Here is a 20854-nt window from a genome sequence, read left to right as displayed (position 1 = left end):
TGTAGCCAGTATCATGTTACCTGCCAGTTCTCGCCACACCATCAGTAAGGTAAGATGCAATCTCTAGACCACAGTTTGAAAACACCCACTTCTTGAAATGAAAGACGATGGTTTGAGCAAAACATCTACTTCTTTTATTCTTCTGCTGCTGTTGTACAGCATTAGGAAAAAGATCTGATTCTCTTCCTCTGAAAGTCAATAGAATATTAGCTGGGGTTCTTAGTGGAGGAGGGGCACAGGGAAGAACAAGCATTTTCCCAACCTTGTGATCCTAGCTTTTTAGGAAAAAGACACTTCTGTCTCTACATTATTTGTAATATTCCTTCTTCTCAGCTACCCTATAACCTGGGGCTGCTTGCTAGTTGATGTTTGGAACGTGCTTTTGAATTTTGAAATTGTGTTCTTGTTCTTCTACCAAGAAATTGCAGATTAATTTAGATCTCTAATGTTCAGAAAAACATGGATTTCTTAATGTCTTCTCTCGTATGTGCATAGAATCGTAGAAATGTAAGACTGGAAGGGACCTTGATGGGTCATCTAATCCAGTCCCCTGCACTGATGCAGGACTAAGTATTCTCTAGATGAGTGGTTCTCAAATTTACTTGATCGCTTTGTGCTTTCTTTGTCTGTAGTTGTTTAAGCCCCACTCCCACAAGTACTTATACCGCCACCCAGCTCTGAAGGCAGAGTGCAAAGCAGTGGTTGCTGGCTGGGCACCCAGACGGCAGCTCTGTGCCAGCAGCAGTACAGAAGTAAGGGTGGCAGTGTGAAAAATGATATCACTTTTCACAGCAGACTTAGCACCCTGTTGTCACCTTTACTTCTGTGCTGCTGCTGCCCCAGGGCTGACAGCCAGAGCCCTGCCACCTCCAGCTTGAGGGATTGGGTGGGGGAAGGAAGGAGATCCCAGGCGAGTGAGGGAATGGGTGGGGAGAAAGAGGAGAGCCTTGGCCGCAGGGCTCCATGTGTGCACAGCCCTTCTCCAGGAGCCCCAGCCACTCAGGGCTGATGGCCAGAGCTCTTTTTTTCTTTTTTTAAAGCCATACATGCACATCTCCCTTTGGAGGCCTTCCCCATTGTTTGAGAACCTCTGATCTAGATCATCTCTGACAGCTATTTGTCTTACCTATTCTTTAAAACCTCCAATGACAGAGATTCCACAACCTTAGTAGGGAATTTGTTCTAGTGCTTAACTACCCTTGCAGATAGGCAGTTTTTCTTCATGTTTAATCTAAATCTCCCTTGCTGCAATTTAAGCCCATTACCGCTTGTCCTGGCCTCATTGGATAAGAACAACAATTTTACATATTTGAAAAGAAGAGGGTGATAAAGATTGTTATAGACTGTTATCGTGTCTCCCTCACTCTTCCCTTTCTGACTAAACAAACCCAGTTTTTTTCAGTCTTTCCTCAAAGCTCATGTTTTCTAGACCTTTAAGCACTTTTATTACTCTCCTCTGAACTTTCTCCAATTAGTCTGTTTTTCTCAAAGTGTGGTATCCAGAATTGGACACAGTACTCCAGTTGAGGCTGTATCTGTGCTGAGCTGAGTGGAAGAACTACTTCAAGTCTTGCTTACAATACTCCTGGTAATACAACCCAGAATGATGTTCACTTTTATTGCAACAGTATTACATTGTTGACTCATATTTAGTTGGTGATCCACTATAACCCTCACATCCTTTTCTGCAGAACTGATTCCATATGCAGTGATTTCCCATCTGTACAATTGATTATGCCTTCCTAAATGTAGTACTTTGCTTTTGTCCTTATTGAATTTCATCTTATTTATTTAGACCATTTCTCCAGTTTGTCGAGATCATTTTGAATTCTTATCTTGTCCTCCAGAGCTCTTACTCCTATCTTGGTATCATCTGCAAACTTCATAACTGTACTCTCTATGCCATTATCCAAATCATCTATGAAGATACTGAACAGAACTAGACCTAGGACAGATCCCTATGGGGCCCCATTCGATATGCCCTTCCAGCTTGACTGTGAACCATTGATACTATTCTGAGTATGCTTTTCTAACCAGTTTTGCAATCACCTTATAGTAGGTTCATCTAGGCTATATTTCCCCAGTTTGCTCATGAGAAGGTCTTGTGAGGGGGTATCAAAAGCCTTACCCAAAGTTAAGATATATCACATCTATTGCTTCCCCCTATCCACAAGGCTGGTTACCCTGTCAAAGAAAGGTATTCGGTTGATTTGACACAATTTGTTCTTGACAAATCCATGTTGACTGTTACTTATCATTTTATCATCTTCTGGGTGCTTACAAATTGTTTGATTATTTGCTCCATTATTTTCTGGGTACTAAAGTTAAGCGGATAGGTCCATAATTTCCTGGGTTGTCCTTATTCCCCTTTTTATAGATAGGTACTGTATTTGCACTTTTCAAGTCCTTTGGGTTCTCTCCATTCCACAAGTTGCCAAAGATAATCACTAGTGGCTCAGACATCTCTTCAGTCAGTTCCTTAAGTATTCTAAGATGTATTTAGTCTGGGCCTGCCAACTTGGACGTGCAACTCGGCTAAGTAATTCTTAACTTGTTCTTTCCCTGTTTAAGCCTCCGATCCTACCCTATTTAAACTGGTGTTCCCTATGTTGGTCATCTGATCACTTCTGACCTATTTGGTGAAAACTGAAGCAAAAAAGGCATGTAACACTTTGACCACTGCTGCGTTTTCTGTTGTAGACTTATCTTCCTCATTGAGTAATGGACCTAGTGTCCTGCATCTTCCTCCTGCTTCTAATGCATTTGTAAAATGTTTTCTTGTTACTGTTTTTGTCCCTGGCTAGTTTAATCTCATTTTTTTTTGCCTTGGCCTTTCTAATTTTGTTCCTACATGGGTATGGGTGTGTGTGTGTGTGTGTGTGTGTGTGTGTGTGTGTGTGTGTTAAATATATTCATCCTTTGTAATTAGACCTAGTTTCCACTTGTACAACTTCTTTGAGTTTCAGGTCATTGAAGATATCCTGGCTAAACCAGGGTGGTCTCTTACCATACTTCCTCACTTTCCTAAGCATCAGGATAGCTTGCTCTTGTGCCCTTAATAAAGTCTCTCTAAAAAACAGTCCTCTCTTGACCATTTTTCCCCCCCTTAGACTTGCTTCCCACAGGATCTTCTCTCTCAGTTCTAAGTTCTGCTAAAGTCTGCTTTCTTGAAGTCCCATTATCTTTATTTCTGCTGTTTTCCTCCTATCATTCCTTAGAATAACGAATTATTTCATTTCATGATAATTTCACTCAAGCTGCCTTCTGTCTTCAAATTCTCAACCAGTTCCTCCCTATTTGAGAATCAGATCTAGAACAATGTCTTCTCTAGTTGCTTTCTCCACCTTCTGTAATAAAAAGTTGTCTCCAATGTATTCCAAGAACTTGTTGATGATCTGTGCCCTACTGTATTATTTTCCCAACAGATGTCTGGGTAGTTGAAGTCCACCATCACCACCAAGTCCTGTGCTTTGGATGGTTTTGTTAATTTAAAAACCACTTCTTCCTGGTTAAGTGGTCTATAGTAGACTGCTACTATGACATCACCCTTGTTTTTTACCCCTTTTATCCTTGGGTGGAGACTTTCAACAGGTCTGCCTCCCACTTCTATTTCAATCTTAGTGCAAGTGTATACATCTTTTGATATGCAAGGTAACACCACCTCCCTTTTTTCCCTGCCTGTCCTTCCTGAACAAGCTATACCCTTTTATACCAACATTCCAGTCATGTAAATTGACCCAACAAGTCTCTGTGGTGACACGTATGTCATCATTGTGATTATTCACTATTATTTCTAGTTCTTCCTGCTGCTTCCCCATACTTCTTGCATTAGTATACAGACGTCAAAGGTGTTAAATATATTTCCTCTCTATATTCCCTCTTGTCTCTCCCTTGTCCCTGCTGTGATTGCCCATGTTCTTGCCAGATTTCGACCCTTCCCCCTAGTGTCCATGTTCTGGACGTTCTGTTGGCTTTTGTCTCCTGCCCCCGTCAAACCTAGTTTAAAGCCCGCCTTATTAGGTTAGCCAGTCTGTATCCGAAGATACTCTTCCCTTTCCTTGGCAGGTGAACCCCCATCTCCGCTCAGCAATCCTTCTTGGAACAGCATCCTATGGCCAACAAAGCTGAAGCCCTCTTCTCAACGCCATCCGCACAGCCATGCATTCAACTCCAGGATGTCTTTGCCTGGGCCCCTATCTTTGGCTGGAAGGATCAATGAGAACACCACTTGCCCCCCCATTTCCCTCACCCCCAAAGCCCTGTAGTCGTTTCTGATCTGCTCAGGATCATACCTCACAATATCATTAGTGCCCACTTGGATGAGCAGCACAGAGTAATAGAGGGCCACATGCAATCCTTCTGTAATGTTTCAGATATGGGCCCCTGACAGAACACCTCCTGGGATACCAGGTCAGACCACTGATGAACGCCTCCATCCCCCTTAGGCCTGGTCTACGCTAAGGGTGGGGGCGGGGGTCAAACTAAGGTACGCAAGTTCAGCTACTTGAATAGCGTAGCTGAACTCGAACTACCCACCCGTCCAGACGCCGCGGGATCGAAGTCCGCGGCTCCTCTGTCGACTCTGCCACCGCCGTTCGTGGTGGTGGAGTTCCGGAGTCGACGGGAGCGTGTTCGGAGTTTGATATATCGCGTCTAGATTAGACGCGATATATCGAACTCCGAGAAGTCGAACGCTAGCCGCCGACCCGGACGGTAAGTATAGACGTACCCTTAGAAAGGGAATCATACACCACCACCCTTAATTTCCTCTGGGGAGTGATGGCCACGATCCTTCCAGCCTTGTTGGCACATAGTTTCTCCTCCTTCACTTTTGGGGGAGACTTTGTTGCCAGGGCAGCATACCAGTTTTTCACTCTGTGGATGGTGGGCTGGGAGCAGGGGTGGGGAGTGCTGCCTGCTGCTAGAGGTAGCCAGTAGCCAAGTTCCTTCCTGTGAAGGAGCTGTTTCCTCCTCCCTTGGTGGTGCTACTGCAGTCCTCTCCATCTGGATTGGTTTCTCAGTTTTGGAGGTCTCCATATGCATATTTTCAATGAATTCCTCATGTGCACAGACGCTCCTCAATCTAGCCACTATTTCTTGTAGCTCTCCTATCTGCCTCCTAAGAGAGTCTACCAGTAGGCACGTCTCACACTGGATGGTCTCAGCCTGTGAGGAGACCAGGAAATGCAAGCCACAGTCTCTGCAAATCCACATCAGGACCTGGGTAGAGGAATCCATTGTTGGATTCTCTGTCCAGACAGAGATGGAGGTGGAGGAGCCAGGAGCAGTGGTGGTATTAGCAATGTGGGCCTTTTCAAACCATGTGACTTTATTCTTTCTTCCTCTCAAACTCCCCTGTTCACTAGCTCCCCTTGGTCACTTAGCATCTGGCTTTTAAGCCCATCTCTCTTAGGTCAACCCTACCTCTCTCATTAACACACAAGAGTAGGGTGATCAGGGAGAATCAAGGATCGAAGGACAGTAGGCTAGAGCCTTAGTAGTGAATAATCAGCTAGAAGCTTAGTAGGCCTCTTGCTTCTACTCCCACATTGTCCCCAAATACAAAATCCCCAACAGACTGCACTGTAAGCTTTAAGCAAGTCAAGAGAAAAACCAAACAGACAGACAAGCTCACTCACCCCCAAGAGTTAGTGCTTGCTCCTTCTTCAGCAGGGGATTTCCCTCTTCCTGTTCGCTCCTCCCTGTTCACATGTTACAGAATTGCATCAAAATGGCTTTCTATGCCCACTAAACTTCACTCATGTTGAAATTTTGATGGTTTAATTTACTTCAGAGCAAGAGTAACTATGATTCCAGAGAATAGCAAGTGCAGGTTCCTTTGTGCTAGGAGAGAGCTATCTAATGAAGATGTTCTGTATTAATGGAATCTCATTCCTTTTTTCTCATTCTAGCTTCTGTGAAAGATATTAAAGCATTTCCTAAAGATGGCAAGCTTTGGGTAGAGTGGACAGCTCCTGACAATAGCGTGGTTAAATATGTGATTGAATGGTGCATGGTGTCAGACAGCTCGGACTGCACCACAGAATGGCAGCAGGAACTTGGTACTTCTCAAGGCACATTTTTAAAAGGTATATTTAGCAAACAATATCATATTTAAATATTTGTACCTATTCTAGAACTTAAGAATAATCAAGACCTTTCATCTCAATAAGGTTTCTAGAATAGTCAAAACCTTTCATCCTTCATACATTTTAGATGTATTCAATGGCTCTCTTACAACAGACTCACTTTATGAATAAAGAGGCTCTGGAAGAAATGCATACTCTTATAAAACAGAGAGGTAAACAATAAGAAATAGAAAATGTTGTGCTGAATTGTGAACAGCATGCTGCCGCTGGTGGCTAATGCTTAGTGGGTCACTGCTGCAGGACATAAGTGCCAGGTGGATCTTTCACAGGCAATTAAAACTGCTGAAAAACCTAATTTTTTTTTTTAATAAGTTAAAAATTGCCACATGATAATATGAAAGTTGGTATTGACTTGTGTAGTGGCAACTCAAAATAAAACTGTATATAAATCCTAGGGCTTGAAACAATTCAAGAAGGGAACTGTTCTTTGAAAGGCACATCATTAGATTAAGACTTCACAAAAAAAACCATGATATATTATCTAGTATTATTAAATAATGAAAGAACTTTAAAATCTAACTTACCTGTCCACTGTCTGTTTTCATTGTTTTGCTCTGGCGATTCAGTTGGCTTGGACAGTGAAACTAGACTTGGCATCCAGTTTCACCTCCAGGTTCTCAGGAGTAGCACAATCCTTGTACAGTGGCACAGTCCTGTACACAACAGTTGCAGGGAAATAGCTTGTGCTTCTTTTTATAAATTCATTGAAATACATTTTGTTTCATTAACTTTAAAATTTTGGACCTGAGCTATCTAACTGATCCTCTAACTAGTCTCTTTTGAATGATTGATTGGCAATTCTTTAATACTTCAAAAAGATATATCTGGCTTCAAGACTAAGCTTGATAAGTTTATGGAGGGGATGGTATGATGGGATAGCCTAATTTTGGCAATTAATTGATCTTTGACTATTAGCGGTAAATATGCCCAGTGGCCTGTGATGGGATGTTAGATGAGGTGGGATCTGAGTTACTATGGAGAATTCTTTCCTGGGTGTCTGGCTGGTGAGTCTTGCCCAAGTGCTCAGGGTTTAGCTGATCGCCATATTTGGGGTCGGGAGGGAATTTTCCTCCAGGGCAGATTGGCAGAGGCCCTGGGGGGTTTTCGCCTTCCTCTGCAGCGTGGGGCATGGGTCACTTGCTGGAGGATCTCTGCACCTTGAAGACTTTAAACCATGATTTGAGGACTTCAGTGGCTCAGACATAGGTTAGGGGTTTGTTGTGGGAGTGGGTGGGTGAGATTCTGTGGCCTGTGTTGTGCAGGAGGTCGGACTATCAAAATGGTCCCTTCTGACCTTAAAGTCTATGACTTTAGAAAAAGAAACTCAACTGAGTTTCTAGGTGTAAGGTGCATTGCTAAACTGTTTACCAAAACTGAAGTAAAAACTAAATATTTCATTTTGACTGAACTCTTTACTAAAACAGTGTCCTCCTTACAATTCTTGTATTAGGAGATATAAAGCCATTCAAGTGTTATTTGATAACTGTTCATCCATTGTATACTAATGGTCAAGGAAATGGACAATCTACAAAGGCATATCTTCAGCAAAGCAGTAAGTACAAAATACACATCTTATTTAAATTGACCTTTCTTGCTAACATAATATAGTCACAGAAGTGGGAGAGAGACCTACTAGGTTATGGCAACCGTCTCTGTGCACATGCAAGAATTTCCCCTGTTGTACACTTCTTATATTACTGGCTTTCTCCAGTCTGTAGTTTTCAAATGACTTTGCTGCTTTCCTTGAGAAACAGTTCCCAGTCTTAATATCAGGAGGTATTTCCTGATATTCAGCCTAAACTTTCCCTTTCCTAGCTTCATTCCAGTGTTGCTTGTAATACCCACACATTGCCCTAAAAGGTTTTCCTCAGCGTTTCCACTCCCATATAGTTACTCCTTAGGCAGGTTACACTGTTTCATTCATTATACATCATTCTCTCCAGGTTCCTAATCATTTATGGTGCTCTGAATCTGAGCTCCCTTCAATTTACAAGTAATAAGGTGTCCAGACCGAAAAGCAGTATTCCCAGGGCAGTTACACTAGAGCTGTATAGAGGGGGATTTTCACGTGCTTGCTGCATGACATACCTTTGCATATACAACTCAGAATTGCATTGATCATCTTCATTGGCACATCAGTGGTAAATTCATGTCCAAACTTGTCTATTATTGGTCCTAAACCTATCTGCTTCCCATATTTTTCTCTCCTGTTAAATATGTATGGATTTTTCTATCCCACTTTTACAGATATTAGTTTGCAGATGTCCAAGGTGAATGCTTTCTACCCATGTTTCTATTCTAATCTCTAGATCCTTTTGGTCTCTTTCACCATTTTTCTTTACTTGCAACTAATGGCAATAGTCTTCAAATTTCATTAAACCATTTACAACCTCCTAGGTCTTTAAAGGTGATAAACAAAATCTCCCCTAGCAGATCCTTTTGATACTTCACTGGAACCACACATTCATGCATCAGATGAACTCAGATTTGTCTGAAGTGTGGTTAAACAGAAGATATTGTACTTTATCCATGCTTATTTGAATTGAGTGTAAGACTTCATGAAACATTATGAAATATTTTATTACTGAAGTACAAATATCAACCATTTTCCTTTCACCAATTCCATAACAAAAAAGGTACTACGTTTCTTTGGCAAGATCTACTTGTATTTCAGTTGTCTCAGGAGTTAAGTGACCGATTTCTCTTTCCTGTTTCTCCTTCCCCTCCTCCTCCCCTGTGTTATTTTGCAAAGGATAGAAGTTAAATTTGTTATGCTATTATTGCCAAGATCTTTCCTCTTTAATTTTGTTTTAAGATTAGTACTGTGCTTGCATCTATCAAACATCTGGTTCTTCCCCGATCTTCTAGAGTTCATCAGTTGAACAAAGTTTCTATACCAATCCACTTTGTCTGGATCCACTGATTTGTTTGTGTATTATATTTTCCAAGTAATCCCTTACTTGCTTTTTATAAGAATTATGGTAAGGTGTTATGCATATCCTAATTGTTCAAAATGTGTTGCTTTATTTTTCATGTAGAAGTCAGATTTTTAGAGGAATTTGCTGTACAAATATTTTTGTATTTTCAGGAAGTGAAATAACTCACTTTGCAGATAACATCTTCAAGATATTATTCCACTAAAATGTTTGAGCATGGTTTTATGTAGAGTTGTCCATTAACATACTGCTTTTCCTAATAGGACTATAATGTACTCTTAATTGTGGTCGTCTTTTATAGTGCCTGCAAAAGGACCCACTGTTCAGACAAAAAAAGTAGGAAAAGCCGAAGCCATTTTAGTATGGAAACCTCTTTCGGTGGATGAGCAAAATGGGTTTATCAGATATTACACTATATTATACAGAACTATCAGTGGCAATGAAACAGGTAACAAAGGCCATTTAAATATTAAAATGTATTTCTTTGAATATTAACTTTCTGAAATATTGAGTTACTGACTACTGCACAAAGCAAGATAGAGAATTATGTGCACCTAGGAGCTGTCTCACCAGATCAAACTGTAAGTTCTTATGTTGTTGGGGATTTTTTTTTTTAAGTGAGAAGTCTTCTACAGAGAAAAAGTATACTTGGTTCTGCATTGGAACCCCTGTAGCTTAGTTACATTTGAGACCAGAAGTGTCCCTTCTAAGAGTACCAAGTGTCTGGTTCAGAACACGTCATACAATGAGACTTAAGGAGCTCAAATTATTTAGTTTATCAAAGAAGATTGAGGTGACTTGATCCTAGTCTTTATTGTCTAGACCTTTGGTACTATTTTATCCAGCAGACAAAGGTATAACAAGATGAAACTAAATAAATTCAAAGTGAAAATAAGGTGCACACTTAACAGTAATGGTAAGTAACCCTTGAAACAATAGTGGTTTCTCCATTGCCTTGAAGTCTTTAAATCATAACTGTATGTATTTCTAAAAGAAGTGCTCTTGTTCAATCACAGATTATTGGGTTTAATACAGGAATTGCTAGGTAAAATTCGGTGGCATGTGTTAAGCAGGAGGTCCCACTATATGATCTGATAGCCTTCAAATCTATTAAATGGAAAGGGGTCAGTCACTATAGACCTATACTTGTTTAAATGTCTATTGAACTTTCTGGCATATAGGTAATTAGAAGACTTGTTATCCACAACATCACTGCTGACCTCTAAAATTCTGTCTCATGATCTCTTTTATAGCTACTTATTATTAAGGCTACGATTTAGTCACATAGGTCACAGCAGTCATGGATTCCGTAACTACTTCTACTTCATCTGTCAGCAGCTAAGCTGGGACTGTGCACCCCTGCCCTGCAACTGGGGCTGGATGGCTGGAACCAGGACCCTGCAGCCCCTGCCCTGCGGTTTGGGGGTGGGGGATGGAGGGCTGCAGCCGGCCTTTGTGCCTCTGTCCAGCAGCCACGGCCAGCTCCGGAGAGGGGGCTATACACTCCCTGTGGCTGTGCCCTCTGGCTGCTACCTAACCCCGCGGCTTCTGCTGGGTGCTGCAGCTGGGACCGTGCGCCCCTGTCCCACAGCTGCAAGGGGGGGCCGTGTATCCCCCTCATGGCTTTAATGGGCCGTATGCTCCCATCACCCTGGCTGCTGCCAAGGCCGCGCACCCCTGTCCTGCAGCTGCGGCCAGCTCTGGAGCAGAAGCTGTGCGCCCCTCATGGCTGTTCCACTCCCTCTCCCCTCCCCGCTGCGGCCGCTGTATCTGGGGCTGTGTCCCCGACCATGGTGGGGGGCTTGGCCTGGCAGTCCCGTCCCCCCCATGAGACCCCATTCCTCCCCCCTACTTAGACCTGCGCCTGGTTATTTTTAGTAAAGTCCCAGACAGATCACAGGCTCCGTGAATTTTTGTTTATTGCCCGTGACATGTCCGTGACTTTTACTAAAAATAACTGAGACAAAAATCTTGGCCTTATTATATATTTTAATTTCTTTTCAGTGTCTTTAAGGAAGATAAAGTTTAATGATTGGAATTAGGTATTTAGATATAGAAACAAATTTCAGTAATTTTTGTCTTACACAATCTAGCCTTTGAGTCCATTTTCAATGCTTCGTAAGTGTGTAACTTCCCATTAAATTATGTCTTGGATACTTTGTTCCCATACGTATATATGTAGTAGTGTTTTAGTATAACGTTTGTGAGTATTAAACAGGTTGTACCAGATAACTGTATGAACCTTTCTCTTCTAGCTGTGACTGTGGACCCTTCCAAAACAGAATATACCCTCTCCTCCTTATCCAGTGACACTTTATACATGGTGAAGATGGAGGCACATACAGATGAAGGAGGCACAAGTGGTCCTGTATTTACATTTACTACACAAAAGTTTGGTAAGAAGTAATCACATAAAGTGTATAGGGACTAATTTTAAAATGGATTAGTCATGCAGTTGCTCTCTTAATTTATGTACACAATTTATTTTTTTTCTTGTAGTAATGCCTAAGGCCCCAAACCAATACAGCTCTTTTGTGCAATGAGTTCTGCTGACATATAGTAAAGGGCATTCTTCCCTAAATGTTCTGTGTTCATAACGTAAAATATGTAATAAATAGGGTGCTGAGAAGGGGAGAGGATCACGTAAGAGTAATGCAAGTTTTTTTGTTTTGTTTTTTTTCATAGACTGTGTGCAATTTTGTAGGTATAGCATACTTTTATATTGCTCGCAGATGGTTGGATCTGTGACTTAAAAGTCAAGTACTGCTTTCTTAGGTGCTTTAGGGCATGGCTACACTTGCAGATGTAGAGCGCTGTGAGTTAAACCAGGCCCCAGAGACCGCAGCAGGGAAAGCGCTGCCATGTGTTCACACTGTCAGCTGCAAACGCAGTGGCGTAGCCACATTTGCGGCACATGCAGCGGCATTGGGAGCAGCGCATTGTGGGCAGCTATCCCACAGAGCACCTCTTCCCATTCTGGCGCTGTGGCTCGTGGGAAGGGGGCGGGGGTGTGCGGGGCATTCTGGATCCTGTCCCAATGCCCCATGATGCATCGCTTCGCATCCCATCAATCCATACTTCCGTACACATTTGGCATCATCTTTCAACGTTTTTTGTACTGTGCACTCTGTCTTCCCGTTTGGTCTGCGGGAATGGATCCTGAACTTGAGAGGAATATGCTGATGGGTCTCACCAGCATGTCACGTATTACAGTCAAGTTACTCCTTAAGCTACAAAGTGACAGTGAGGAGTCCGACGATAATGTCGACTCGCATAACGCAGATGACACGAGGTTACTTGTAGCATTCACAGACGTTCACCACAGTGGAACGCCACTTTTTGGCTCGGGAAACAAGCACTGAGTGGTGGGATCACATCGTCATGCAAGTCTGGCTGCAGAACTTTCAGATGAGGAAAGCCACTTTCATGGGACTGTGTGCTGAGCTCGCCCCCACTCTCCGGCACAAGGACACAAGATTGAGAGTTGCCCTGCCTGTGGGGAAGTGGGTGGCTATTGCAATCTGGAAGCTGGCAACTCCAGACAGCTGGTTGCTAACCAGTTTGGAGTGGGAAAGTCGACCGCTGGAATCATGTTGATGCAAGTTTGCAGGGCCATTAATCGCATCCTATGTATGATGCACTTACTTGCAGTGTCTGTTTACTTTCCTGAGCTATGGTATCTTTTACTTAATGCAATAAAGAATGTTTTCCAAGCCAAAAAATTCATTTATTGAAAAGAGACACAACTGCTGGGGAAACGGAAAGGGCATGACACATCTGTGCTGTGTGTGAGGAGGGAAGGGGGCAGGGTGTGGAACGGGACAATCACAGATTTACGTATGTCCTGTTATCATATTCAGCCTTCCTGTCTGGAGTGCTGCGCAATGAGTGCTGCACTTCAGGCTGGCTAAAATGCACGGTGATGGGGATTGAGTGCAGTAGGTAAAGGTAGTAACTTGCAGGGCTGGGTGGTGAAGCTACAGGTGTTGGAGGCAGCTGGTGGCAGTAAGAAACCGGATGCTGGGGGAAGTGGGTTGGCGGTGACATGGGGGCACAAGGGAAAGCGTTTTGGGACAAGGGCTGCGGAGGTGCTGATCTGCTTCATCTGCAGTGCTATGAGTGCCTGTATCAAGTCCGCTTGGTGCTCCATAATGCTTATGAGCACTCCATGCTTTGGTGCTGGTGATCTGCATTTTGCTGGCAGAGCCTCCTTTCAGTCTCCCGCCACTCCTGTACTTTCTGATTTTCAGTAAGGCACTGTTGCATGACTTCATGCAGCAGGTTCTCTTTGGTTCTTCGCGTACGCTTCCTGATTCTTTGTAGTCTTTTGGCCATTGATAACAAGGATGGTTGGGATCTCAAGGTTGCATCTGTAAAGCCAAACTTAACAGAGGCAGCATTGTTCACACTAGACAGAGCAATGATTCGGCCGTACTTAAAGACAAGTACAGTGTACACAATATCAGAAAGTGCCAGTCAAAAATGAGTGCACATAATCCACAGGAGCCCCAAAATGGTTAGTAAGCACAGGGGCAAGGGGGACTGATTGTTTCAGGGCCATACTGCCTTTGGGGTTGGTTCTGTTCCTTGGGGAGAGCCAACAGCTGCAGGGGGCCCCTATACTGAACACTGTCCCCACACTTTCCACAGGATGAGTTCGTCCTGGAAGATATCTCGCTGCTGAGGGTAACCTGGGAAGCAAGGGATGGGCTTCTACAATGTGGCTTCCGCCATCGCTCTTATGCCACGTGCCTGTGTGCAGCAATGGGCCCCCCGCCCCTCACGGCACAGTGACATGGACACGTTAGCCTTACTGGGAGAAGGAACACAGTAGCTCTGCCAAGGAACCTGTGCAAGCAGATTGCCCAGCTTCTGCATGAGACATTTGAAGAGCTCACTGAGGCCAATAACTGCGATGCGAGAGAGCACATCAACTCCCTATTCCGCATCTAGGCATGCACGCAGCCCTAACCCTTCTTTCTGCAACCCTCCTCACCCCAAGAGCCTGCACCAAACAACTACCTTCCCAAAATAAAAGCCACTTACCGGGCACCACCTCTGCTGTTTGTTCTTCCCAAGCACCGTCCACTGTGACTGGCTACCTTCCTCCTGGCTTGGAAACAGCTCCTGGCTGCATGCATCTAGGGATGCCAGGCCATCCTCTGGCTCTGGGTCCCTCTCGTCCTCAGCACCCTCGCGCCTGCTTTCCGCCTCCTGCCTTGTTGACCTCTGCTATTATGGTCTCTGAAGTGTCCATGGTGGTCTTTGGAGTGGAGGTGGGATTGCCCCCAAGTATCGCATCCAGCTCTTTGTAGAAATGACAGGTCGTGGGGGCAGCATGGGAGCGGCGGTTTGCCTCCCACGCTTTGTGGTAGGCATTTCGCAGCTCCTTCACTTTAACACTGCACTGCTTCCTGATCATGGCCCTTGATATCTGCCCGTAGGTATTGTAATTCCTATGGCTGGAGCGCAGCTGGGACTGGACAGCTTCGCCCGCCCAAACACTGATGAGGTCCAGCACCTTGCCATTGCTTCATACTGGGGATCACCTGGCGCATGGAGGCATGGTCTCTTGGAAAAATGCGCTTAGAGCACTCCGCGCCTTGCTGTGCAAACAAGAAGGGGAATTTCAAAATTCCCAGAGAATTTAAAGGGCGGGTCTGACAGTTGGTCACCTGAGGACAGGACAGTAGAGTTCAAAATGACAACCAGAGTGGCTAGAACAGGAATTATGGGACACTTCTGGAGGCCAATCAGAGTGCAGGGTGTCCACACTGGCGCCGCAGTACTGCAGCCATGGTGTAACAAGCTTTACGCTTCTCGTGGAGATGGATTACCAGGGGCGCTCCAGCCGCAGTGTCAGGGAGCTCTACGTGCCTTGCCAGTGTGGACTCCTCAGGAGCTAGGGTGCCCGGGGCTGATTTAATGCACTCTCATGTGCACATGTAGACAAGGCCTTAAATATGTTATGAACTCTTCTAAACTTCAATTGAAGATACTCCCCAGTATCACAGACTCTAATGTTCCTCTAATGAGAAGGTGCTAAAAGTGGGATTTCTTTTTGTTACCCCATCTCTTGTAAGTTCATAGTTCTTGTAATGTATGCAATAATAATAAGCAAACTTAACCAACATTCTTAGCTATAAAAAGACTCACCGAGACTTTAAAGATAACAAAATAGATCATATTTCAGTTCAGTTCTATTAGGGTATAATATGGTAAGCTTTATGACTCATGACAAGGCAGCACTGTATATATTAGTTTGTTTTTTCCTTTTGGAATGATTGTCAGGGAAAGTTCTGCTGAGCACTTCTTCAAAAAACTAAAATTGCTTTTTTTCCTTTTTTAGGAAAAGGAGAAATAGAAGCCATAGTTGTACCTGTGTGTCTGGCATTCCTGTTGTCTATCCTTCTGGGAGTATTGTTCTGCTTTAACAAACGGGACTTGTAAGTACATATAGCATTTTACTATATCTGAGCATGACAGTAATATTTCACTGTAATTTATGTATCATGGGCCTGATTCTCATCTCTGAGTGATTTGTCTGAGAAACTCCTTTAAAGTAAGTGAAGCTGCACCATATTAAAACAAGTTTGGGAGGAGGGGAGGAATTGGGTCCATGTTCCTCTTAGAGATACGGAGACTTTTGCAATAACAATGCTGTAACAATAATTCAAAGAGCTCTTTTTAAAAAGATTTTGTTCAAGCCTGTTAACTGAATGTGATAGGAAATTCTTGCTGGTTCTTGGGGTTTTTTTTGTTTTTTTTTTTTCAGTATAAACTGAAATTGTTGATCACCTGAGTTTCATATAATTAATACAGCATCAAGAAATTCTTTACATCCCACCAAAAAAATCTATTTTTCGCAGTCTGTGTAATAAAATGAGTTAAATAATGTAAGCCAGCTTTTTTTGAAGGGGAGGCAAAGGCACCACACCACTGGAAGATGTCTCCCTCTCTCTTCTTTGCAGCTTTTTCTGTCCTGTCTTACAGCTCTTTCAAAAACTCTGCTCCAAGTAGTAGCTGCTGGGAGAGATGCCGACTTTGAGTTCCCTGGGACGTGCTCGACCCCCGCTTCACCCCAGGCCCCACCCCCACTCCACCCCTTCCACCAAGGCCTCACCCTGCCTCTTCCTGCCGCATTCCTCCCCCTCTCCCAAGCACACCGCACCCTCACTTCGCCTCTTTCTGCCCCCATTCTTCCCTCTCCCCGCAGCGCCTCCTGCCTGCCGCTGATCAGCTGATACTTGGTGGGCGAGAGGCGCTGGGAGTAAAGAGGAGGAGCTGATTGGCAGGGCCTGCTGGTGAGTGCTGAGCACCCACTATCTTTTTCTGTGGGTTCTTCAGCCCCAGAGCACCCACGGAGTCAGCACCTATGACTGCTGGCACAGTGCCTTTGCCTGGGGAAAAATATAAACTGTCTCTATGCCTGGTCACTTGGCCACCTTCAGATATCCCCAACAAAATTACATTTTTTCATAATGGGGCTCTACCAATCTACCTTTACTTGACCCTCTTAGGGCTGCCTCTTAATGGGCCTTAGCTGAAAGACCATCTGGCAATGCCTGTTAACTAAAACTATTTACTTGTCGGCATATTTTCTTCCCTTTCTTTAGCAAAAAGGTTTAAACAGCTAGGAACATCCATCACATTGTATTATATAACTGTTTTAATATTTGATGGTCTTTACAAATTACTAGGTTTTGATCACTGGTTATGTTTAAGGAGCTTGTCCCTATTTCCTCAAGGAAAATGTCATGAACCAGATTTAGCTGGATTGTATTTAAGTGTGTGTGCATTTTTTTCTATAATTTTTTTTCTATGTATTTATATTTTTAATTGCAAAGTCTGTCTAGACATTTGTGGCACTCCTCACCATAGCACCAGAGCATCTCTATCAGCATGATCTATATATGTTTTAAAAAAAAAAGAGAGAGAGAGAGAAAAATATCTACTTTTTCCAGTATATTGAGTAATGCACATCCAGTGAGATTTAATTGTCACTTTGTGCCTTCAAAAGTGCTGTTAGATTTATTTTATGACCTCTCCCAAACCCCCTACTGCTCTATTTTTATTTTGTTCATCTTATTTTATGTGGGCGGGGGAGCCCCAAATCAAAATGTCACAAAACTAGGCTATAAAGCCAATCTCCTGAAGTGGCAGTGAGCATGAAGTGTTCTAGGTATGACTTTGCAAATGAGCACACCAGACATCAAATGTGACAGGACAAAATCGGTATCTGTAACACTTCTTAAATATTTGACAGAAGACCAGTAATTGTACATTAAGAATATAAAGCACAACTGTAACCATGTTTGCAAGTTTTGAGGGTTCAGGAAATTTATTTTCCATTTTTTTTTATCCTGTAGAATTAAAAAGCATATCTGGCCTAATGTTCCTGATCCTTCCAAAAGTAACATTGCTCAATGGTCCCCTCAAACTCCAACTAAGGTAAGATTGAATCTTTATGATAGTACATAAAATATCTTAAGAATAAACTGATGAATAGGAGCCCTTTAAATGGCTATTCAAAGAGAACTTGGATTTTCAACCTGTTAATCCTGAGATATAGGAGGAAAATTTTATTTGAGTACTATCACTGTGTTCAGCATTACGCAGATACGGTCACAAAGAGCTCACAACCTAAATTGGATTCTGTTAATATGGGGCTAATTTTAAGTTTCATAGGTTTAAGGTTCAGGGCTTAATTCTTCTCTCACTTCCCCAAATGTGTAAATCATGAGCAGCTAAGTGGAAATCAATGGAATTGTTAGGGAGTTGAGAATTGGAAATTTGTTGGAGCAATTTATAATGAAATACAAATACAGAGAGAGGGGTAAGCAGATACTCACATGTGTGTGTGGAGTGGCAACAAACTGGCATGCTGCATAGTAGTGTAGAAGGGGAAATTCTGATCAAGGAACCAGGACAAACTTCAATGAAAATTGCTATGAGATATTTAATATACATGTAGAGGCGATAGCATTTCTGTTCTAAGGTCTTAATCTGAAATACTTCTGCAGGATACAATGCATGGTGCTCAATTTATTCTCAGTATCACAGAAGAGTAAGGGTTTGGTAGACCCTTCATGAAACTCTGCTCCCATGGAGTTTGTGTACTTAAGACTTTGATACTTGGAAATGTAAACCACATTTTCCATCTTATGGCAAATACTCAAGAAGAACTGCCAAATTCTGCAGAGAACAGAACCTGTTGGAGTCTCAAAGTGCATAAAGAATAGAAAGTGAGACTCCATGACTCTCTTTCCCTCATAGGCAACACCTAACTTTCTTCTTTTCTTTCAGCATAATTTTAGTTCCAAAGCTCAGATGTATCCAGAAGGCAGCTTTACTGATGTAAGCGTGGTTGAAATAGAAGCAAATGACAAGAAGTCCTTTTCAGAGCAGGATCTAAAACCCTTCAACTTGCTTAAGAAGGAAAAAAATACTTCAGAGGGGCACAGCAGTGGTATTGGAGGATCCTCATGTATGTCTTCTCCTAGGCAAAGTGTTTCCGACAGTGATGAGAGTGAATCTGCACAAAACACTTCAAGCACTGTACAGTATTCAACTGTAGTACTCAATGGCTACAGAGACCAGATTCCTTCTGTTCAAGTCTTTTCAAGGTCTGAATCCACCCAGCCACTGCTAGAGTCAGAAGAGAAACCAGAAGATAACCCAGGAGGAGGTGAAAGTGCAACTCCAAGGCAGCAGTATTTCAAACAAAATAGTAGTCAGGATGAAACCAATACAGATGGGTCACATTTTGAAAGAGCAAAGGAGGTGACTCCTCCAGTAAACGAGGAGGATCTTGTTGGACTTGCACAATTACAGATTTCAGGTCACAGTTCACAGATGTGTGGCTCTGGGCCAGAGAGAAATAAGCCTGAATCTGCTTTGGCAGATGCGTTAAGTCCAAGTACTGAGGGACAGATTCTGAGACTGGAAACGATGGGGATAAACACAGCAACAGTTGATGAGATACCAAAAAGTTACATGCCACAAACTGTAAGGCAAGGGGGGTATATGCCCCAGTGAGAGGAGAGAGACTGGCTCTGTTAGGCCTTCAGTAGTGCCTGATCCATTTCTTTTTCCCGTGTGTTTCTGATGAGTTAAGCTAAGTATTTTTATCTGAAATCAGATAAAAATATTCAGATTCATTTAGTGAAGATAATTTGATGGAGGGTACATGAGTACTATCTTTCATTGGGATATTTCCAGTCCAGAATTACTGGAGATCCTCTTATAAGCACTACATAGATTCTCTTATTTGTCTGAATAATTGAACAGGCCTTTGTGCTGCCTTGCAGTTTTGTTTGTCTTTGTAATGTCACATTTAAACATGATTGATTGAAAGTAGCAAGTTTTATTTTGTTACGTAGGCCAAGGGGCATCTAAGAGAAAAATACTAGGAGCCTTCTGGCCAAGGCTTTGGAGCTGTGCTCTGGCTCTGCTCCGGCTCCAGGCAAAAACCTGCAGCTCCACTGCTCCGGAGCTGCTCCACGCTCCAGCTCCGGGCTCCACTTCAAAGCCCTGCTTCTGGCCATGCATGATATTAAAGATGCCTACTTTGTATAAGCTTGATTAGACCAGAGTGTGTTCCTCCAAAGGTAAAAAAATGAAAGTACAGTATTATATATTTTTAAAACATTATCCAGTGACCAAACAGTTTCGGCCCACACTCGTCCCTGACTAACTCTATTGACTTCAGCGGAGTTATAGAAGGAGTGAATTTGGCCCAATATTTCTAATGTAATAGCATCAGACTAATGTCTCAAAGTATTTTAGGCCTCATATGAAGAACTGTAAAACAAAGGACTGAAGTACTTGTCACAAATTGCAATCAAAATGCCATCACTGCGTAACTCCCTATGAATGCTAGTATAGTCATCAGTATTCTGCCTCTCTCTCTCTCTCTATGTATGTATGTATGTATACACACACATTTATATACACTCACCTATATATAGAAACTAGGCATAAAAACTACCTACCTTGTAATCTGAGCCAAATGCATGGCAATTAACATTTCATATTTAGCATTAAAAACTTTGAAGGAAAATGTAGGTAAGAAAAACTCCCCTGTAGGTGAATTGAAGTGTTTTATTTAAAAATGAATATCTGTTTATCTCAAATCCCTGACTAACCATACCATATATCTTTGTTTTAGAATTTGCCTGTTTACCATACAAGGTTTGAGCAGGGGAAAGGCAAGAAGTAATAAAATGTAATATTCTAAAATGAATTAGCATGTGTAGGTTTTAGCTTTTACAAATGTTTTAGAAGAAAAATACTTCTTCCTTTTTGCACTGCTGCCAATACTGGGATTCTATGATTTCCTTGCTACAGTGTAATGAGCTCACTGAAACCAAAAGTGGCATAAGGAAAACCATTCCTTGCTGTAGTAAGGCACTAATATTGCTCATACTTCGGGAAAAATCTAGAACCCTGAACTTGGAAGTTGACAGGTAAAACATCCTTCCATTTTTCATTATGAGCCTGTAAGCAAAATATCTAGATCCTGCTGCTACAATTCTTGACACCTACCTCTTTTCCATTCTTTCCAACTCTCACATCCTAGAGAGGATACAGTTCCTAAAGACAACAATCCTTGATATCCTTATAGATCTTGTTACTCTGACGAAGCTTTTTTCCCAGATGCCATCTGATCAGCTTTACAAAGCTATTTCTTGTAGCTATATCTGAACCTAGTCCATTTAGTTTTCCAGTCTGGTATTAATAAGTCATGAGCATCTCTAAGTCTTTGAT

The 20854-nt window shown here is 42.6% G+C and overlaps 1 protein-coding gene across 7 annotated transcripts in view; it reads left to right on the top strand.

Moving 5' to 3' along the window:
- IL6ST (interleukin 6 cytokine family signal transducer) overlaps window positions 1-20854 on the top strand; it is a 60757-nt gene that overhangs the window by 34982 nt on the left and 4921 nt on the right. For 4 of the 7 annotated variants that reach the window (XM_039543829.1, XM_039543830.1, XM_039543831.1 and 1 more), the window contains 7 exons: window positions 5913-6089; window positions 7600-7701; window positions 9387-9533; window positions 11341-11481; window positions 15435-15531; window positions 17455-17536; window positions 18392-19444. In XM_039543829.1, the coding sequence (XP_039399763.1) occupies window positions 5913-6089; window positions 7600-7701; window positions 9387-9533; window positions 11341-11481; window positions 15435-15531; window positions 17455-17536; window positions 18392-19123 (1478 nt within the window). In that variant the 3' untranslated portion in view covers window positions 19124-19444. Of the gene's footprint in view, window positions 1-5912; window positions 6090-7599; window positions 7702-9386; window positions 9534-11340; window positions 11482-15434; window positions 15532-17454; window positions 17537-18391; window positions 19445-20854 lie in introns of those variants that run through there. The other 3 variants (XM_039543833.1, XM_039543832.1, XM_039543835.1) reach the window with 1 other exon arrangement.

The sequence above is a fragment of the Mauremys reevesii genome, linkage group 6, assembly GCF_016161935.1.
Source record: "Mauremys reevesii isolate NIE-2019 linkage group 6, ASM1616193v1, whole genome shotgun sequence".
NCBI classification, from domain to species: domain Eukaryota; kingdom Metazoa; phylum Chordata; order Testudines; family Geoemydidae; genus Mauremys; species Mauremys reevesii.
The sequence above is the reverse complement of the archived record's forward strand: the minus strand, read 5'-3'. Positions and strand labels throughout refer to the sequence as shown.